We start from the raw sequence: 6,124 nt of genomic DNA on the forward strand, positions 1-6,124 counted from the left end.
GACAACGCAGCCAAATGGACTTACAACGCTAGGCAAATCTGGATTGCCAGTGGTTCAGGACAGACAGTCAGAGAGTGCCCACAGGCGACAAGGGAGCTCCAGCTCTTTGAAGTCTACAGATGGAACAACAGGGAAGGTGAAAGCCTCTGTTATCACACCAGAGCAGGCAATGAAGCAATACATGCAAAAATTAACAGCTTTTGAGCATCATGAGATTTTTAGCTACCCTGAAATATACTTCTTGGGTCCAAATGCAAAGAAGCGGCAAGGTGTGATTGGTGGTTCAAACAACTGTGGGTATGATGATGACCAGGGGTCTTACATACAAGTACCCCATGATCATATTGCATACAGGTATGAAGTCCTGAAAGTTATAGGGAAAGGAAGCTTTGGGCAGGTGGTGAAAGCCTACGATCACAAGATGCATCAGCATGTGGCACTAAAAATGGTGAGAAATGAAAAACGTTTCCACCGCCAAGCTGCGGAAGAAATTAAGATCCTGGAACATCTCCGGAAACAAGATAAGGATAACAACATGAATGTTATTCACATGTTGGAAAACTTCACATTCCGCAGCCATATTTGCATGACATTTGAGTTGCTGAGCATGAACCTTTATGAATTAATAAAGAAAAACAAATTTCAGGGCTTTAGCCTACCTTTGGTTCGGAAGTTTGCCCACTCAATTTTACAGTGCTTGGATGCTTTGCACAAAAACAGAATCATTCACTGTGACCTTAAACCTGAGAACATTCTGTTGAAGCAACAGGGTAGAAGTGGTATTAAAGTGATTGATTTTGGCTCAAGTTGTTACGAGCATCAGCGTGTCTACACTTACATTCAGTCACGGTTTTATCGTGCACCTGAAGTCATCCTTGGTGCTCGTTATGGGATGCCCATAGATATGTGGAGCTTGGGCTGTATCCTAGCAGAGCTTCTGACTGGTTATCCACTTTTACCTGGAGAAGATGAAGGAGACCAGCTGGCTTGTATGATTGAACTATTGGGCATGCCTTCTCCAAAACTCTTAGATGCATCCAAGCGAGCGAAAAACTTTGTGAGCTCTAAGGGTTATCCCCGCTATTGCAGCATCACAACCTTGTCTGATGGCTCTGTAATACTTAATGGTGGACGCTCTCGGAGGGGAAAGCTCCGCGGCCCGCCAGAGAGCAGAGAATGGGGTAACGCATTAAAGGGATGTGATGATCCCCTCTTCCTTGACTTCTTAAAACAGTGTTTAGAATGGGATCCTGCTGTCCGTATGACACCCAGCCAGGCTTTGCGGCATCCCTGGCTAAGGAGACGTTTGCCAAAACCTCCAACTGGGGAAAAGGCCTCGGCAAAGAGAATTGCAGATAGTACTGGTGCTATAACTTCAATTTCCAAGTTACCTCCGACTTCAAGCTCAGCTTCAAAACTGAGGACTAATTTGGCACAGATGACGGATGCCAATGGGAATATTCAGCAAAGAACAGTGTTGCCAAAACTCGTTAGCTGAGTTTGAAAAACCCAATGCTGTTAATATGAGAGATACAGTGTGGCTGAGCCTTATTTGTATGAAAAATTAGCTCAGATATGCATTTTTATTTGCTCAATAAATCTGTTCATTTGTATCTTTCAGCACTCATTTTAAATGTAAGAAATGTTGATTTTGTTTTTATAAAAACATGGGGACAATGCTTTAAGTTTTTATACTTATTTTTTAAAATGTTTGTCTTCTACAGTACAATTAGCCTTACTGTAACTAGTGTGACACAGTAATAAACATCAGTGGCAGGCCACTGGTTACAACATGACTGTCATGCATTGCAGCGTGGTATCAAAGGTATTAACCTTCCTCTTCCATGGTTCATATTAGTTTTAACCTGGGGTAAATTTGAAAGACTACCTTTTGGATTTCATGGGTTTGGTCTTGATTCTGTGAACACTCACATCTATGACTGACTGGACTCCAGGGAGAATACTCAAAGAATACAGTTAAGCACTTGTAAACTTGTAGTTTAAAGTGGAGCCATAGCATGTTCTATTGTCATTTTTTATGTGGTAGCCCAGAGAAAGTCATGGTATCACTAATGATACCGTCACCTCCTATGGAACGCTTTCTCTATTTAAAAGTAGTGGGCTTTGATTAAAGTGATCATTCAAATATAATGCAAAAAATAAGAACACCGGGGCTAAAATGACTCTCTTACCTTGCATGCCATGTGGTAGAGTGAGAGGAACGGGTAGTCTTGGAAAGCGTGAAAATGGCAGTATGTCTGTTTCTCTGAATTTGAAAGTGGCTGATTAGTTGGTAAAGCAAAATGTTCTGAACTTCGTTTCAGGTCTGTAACATTGAGCATTCACACAGGTTCTCTTTTTTCATTTTTTTTTCCTATCTCTTCTCTTCTGTTTTTTCTAATGTGCAGCTTGATCTCCCAAAATCACATAGGCAGAAGTGCTCATTCTGTCAGTTTTATACTGTAACTTCCAGACTGTTAAACTACATGGATTTCAAGGTTGCTTTTATTTCTTCTGACAATGTTTGAGCGACTGTGACTTCTGTGGTACATTTACATTTCAGATCAACTCTGCACATAGGGGCAAACATGATGTTACTTCATTGTTTCCTGTAGAGGAGTACTTCACCTTAGACAGCTTAACTGTAGAAGGAAAGATCCTCAGTGGAAAGCTTTTCGGTTGGAAGACACCATCCTAGATAGTTTCTAAAAAGGGAGAATTATCAAAGGAAAGCTAAGCACTTGGAATTTGATTTAATCTTTGGCATTTGTAGATGAAAATTGACTTTGAAAGAACAGTTAGAGATATGTGTAGATTTGTTCGTGTGTGTGTGTGCTAATGCTTGGTTTTTCTTTTTTACTTTTAACTGCATTCATGGAAGAAAGATGGTCTTTACTGAAGAATAGTATCTAGACCTGTGAGAGAGGTATTCACATGTTGTAGCGTGTTTTCAACAGGAACAGTTTGAAATCTGAGATCAGTATTTTAATACATACAACAGCTGTGGTCTACATTGGATGCATAAAACATAGGAAAAGGGAATTTTAAACAAAGTAGAACAATCTAGATGGGTTTATAGATGTTAGAACAAGACTTACTAGAACGGATTGCATTAAACCTCAGTAACTTTACTTACAAACAACATTTATATGCACAGATTTTACTGAGTTACTTGTACAAATTATGAAAATTACTTAAAGCATGGTCCCCTGAGAGGCCAAGAAAGTTTCCGGTTAAGTTCTCCTTCATATCCGTTAATTTACCACTTACAGCTTAATTTTTGTTTGTTGGTTTGTTTTATTTTTAATTTAATGTAAGACTGGGGGAGGGATATTAAGCGAAAAGTGACAGAATTCTCAGGAAACATACCGCTGAACTTCTTGCCAAAAAGTCAACATCTAAAGAAGCTCCAAAATAATTTCTGAGCAAAGGATGGTATTTGTTGATTGATAAATGTAAAAATTAGACTGTCAATCAAGAATTTTTCTTACTTTTTAAAATAAAAAGGTAATTTCCTGCCTCTAGTCAAATTAAATTATTTAGTGTTAACTGTTCACAACTTTATACAGTATGTGTAAGTGCAATATGTAAACATGTATGAAATCATGTTGAAAATGAAATATAATACTACTTCTAAGAAAAGTGGGGTTTAGAATATGAATATCCAGTAAATTATGGTCAGTAAATTCTAAGTCTGGAAAAGAGATATATTAATTTTAATGTAAAATTAACTAACTCTCATGACTGTGGGAATACAATACTATGTATTTTTCTATGGTAACAGGGAATCTTTACTTCTTCCACCACCTGCTTGGCTTTACTCCTTTTTACTCCTTTCTACTCCTTTCTACCTTAACTCCCCCTGCAAAAGTCAGGAAATAGGGATGCTGATGTTAAGGGTGAAAGAAGAATCATCTCCCTTGGTATTTTTTAAAGCAGACATTGATACATGTTCCTGCCTTTCATGGCAACAAGGTGAAAACATTCATGATGTTCATGGGTCATTAATGGGCTACAACCACTGAATTTTCTTTTTCATGTAACCAGTTCTTAATGCCAATAATGCATTTATGATTCACCTTCTTCATAAATGCTACCGGAAACTTAAAGGCCAAAATATAGTGTGAAGAGCTATTTTTTTAACCCAGATACAGTGGAACTTCCTCTATACTAAAGGAGCAGCTACATCAAGGTTTTTAAGTGATGTAGCTGCATTTTATTGTAGCTTATATATACCTGTAAAAAAAAAAAAGAAGGGGGGGTGGAAGGACATTGCCTCTTGCTTTGATGTGATTTTATTCTAAGGGCTCTGATAATTAGGCTGATAGAAGTTGGCTTGGAAACAGTGCTTCGTCTCACATGTTACCATTGTCTGGGGGTGTCTGAGCTATTTTCAGATTTAGTAACAGCACAGTGTTGTCTTTGGTTGCAGTCTTGCTTGGCTCAGTTTCTTGCACCACTGGTGTGTTCATTACCACTTAAGTGTTGGAACAAGAGAGTGATGCAAGATGTGTAGATTAAGGATAGAGGATGGATTGTGCCCTTGGTGTTAACAATGTGCCTTTTGTTACAAATGCATCTTGGCCTCTTTAACCCTTGCTTAGTAGGGATGAAATCTATTTTTAAGTGCTATACCTGTCTTAAAACATCCTGTAGATGATCGAGGCCTTAATAGAAACAATAAGGCAGTCACACTGCTAGGGTGGAGAGGACACTCTGTTCTTGTGGTACCGTCTCATTAAAGGGTTAAAGATGGCCCTTCTCATTGGTTGTACTTTAACATCAAATTCATTTTTTTTTTTAAATAATTTTTTGTTATAGTGACACTAGACAGAAATCAACTGTATTTGTAAAAATTTACCTCAAACTCTTTAGTTTTATAGTGTGATTTAATCCCAGGGCATTTGGTATGAACCAAAGTGCATTCCTTTTATATGTGCCTGGCTCTTATAAAGGTGGCCAGGGATTTTTACAATTTGGGTGCAAGGCACTTAAGCCACTTTTAACTTGGTGGGTGGTTTGGAGTTATAAATGACTTCATGGGAATGTTGAAAACACTTAAAAGACATAAGTAGCATCGGGCAATATTAAAATCTTTAGGAAAGGGTGTGCATTATTTAATGCTCTCCATTTCTTAATATTTTTTTTCCATCAGTAATATTTGTGATAAATACGAAAAGAACTCTTTTTACAGTCAGCAAAGATTAGAATATTGCCCAGTGTAATGCTATGGTAGCATTTAAATAAAATAACATTTTGAATTATTGTTTCTAGGGGCTTGTACATCTCTGCTACAAATTGTAATTACTCAGTTCAACTGCTACAATTGCGTCTAAGCAGTAGCTTGGGTTTTTATTGGGCAATGACTTAGACACGTGACTGTAATATGCTGCAACTGTGTGTACTGAAAACATGTGAAAAATGATTGAATGTGGACTGTGTATATATTTATGTATAATTTTCTGTGAGATGCTGCTGTTGCCACTTAACATTAAAGATGTTGTAGTGGGTTTTAATCCTAGTGGCCAGTTTTATGATACTGTATGTATTGTACAGCTGATGACAGGAGTTAAGACTGTTCTAGTGAATATTTGTTACATTTTATTGTTGTGGCCAGAGATCATTTCAGAATAAAATTTTATGTCCTACTTTAATTCTCTCCACTGTACTTTGGGTTTTTTTGAAGTCATAAAGAGAGCCCTTGGAATGCTGACATTTCTTAAATGCAGAAGGGCCTTCTCAGTCAGTGGCAGCAGTGCCTTTGTCCCCGAGCTTGCTTGCTGGTATCTATATAGCAATCATCTATTCGTGGAGGATGACTTGTCTACTGCTTTATGTGTCTTGACAGCCTTGAATATTGCCCAAAGGCTGCTTTTGCCCTGAGGTTTCTAAAGTTCTTCTGAGGACTTAGAAAGTAGTATGTTTTGTATTTTTATTTGCCCCATATTTGAGAGAAAATATCTTTGGCAGGAATATTGTGGACATGGCTGTTGTAAGTTTTTTTAGCTGCTTTTGAAAGATTTAAAAAAATAAGAATAGATCTGATTTTATGAGACATACTTGATTGAGGCAGTTACAGTGTGTGTTCTTTCTCTTAAATCTGCTTTTAAAAGACCTAGATTTC

At 37.7% G+C, this 6,124-nt stretch overlaps 1 protein-coding gene across 1 annotated transcript in view; it reads left to right on the plus strand.

Annotated features, from left to right (window-relative positions):
- The window catches only part of DYRK2 (dual specificity tyrosine phosphorylation regulated kinase 2), an 8,986-nt gene extending 3,332 nt beyond the window's left edge, over nt 1–5,654 (plus strand). The window contains 2 exon segments of the mRNA XM_017733204.1: nt 1–5; nt 7–5,654. The exon segment at nt 1–5 is cut by the window's left edge and continues 3,332 nt beyond it. Of these exon segments, the coding sequence (XP_017588693.1) occupies nt 1–5; nt 7–1,498 (1,497 nt within the window). The 3' untranslated portion in view covers nt 1,499–5,654.
- Nucleotides 5,655–6,124: the final 470 nt, after the last annotated feature.

Source organism: Corvus brachyrhynchos, unplaced genomic scaffold (assembly GCF_000691975.1).
Source record: "Corvus brachyrhynchos isolate BGI_N302 unplaced genomic scaffold, ASM69197v1 scaffold32, whole genome shotgun sequence".
NCBI classification, from domain to species: domain Eukaryota; kingdom Metazoa; phylum Chordata; class Aves; order Passeriformes; family Corvidae; genus Corvus; species Corvus brachyrhynchos.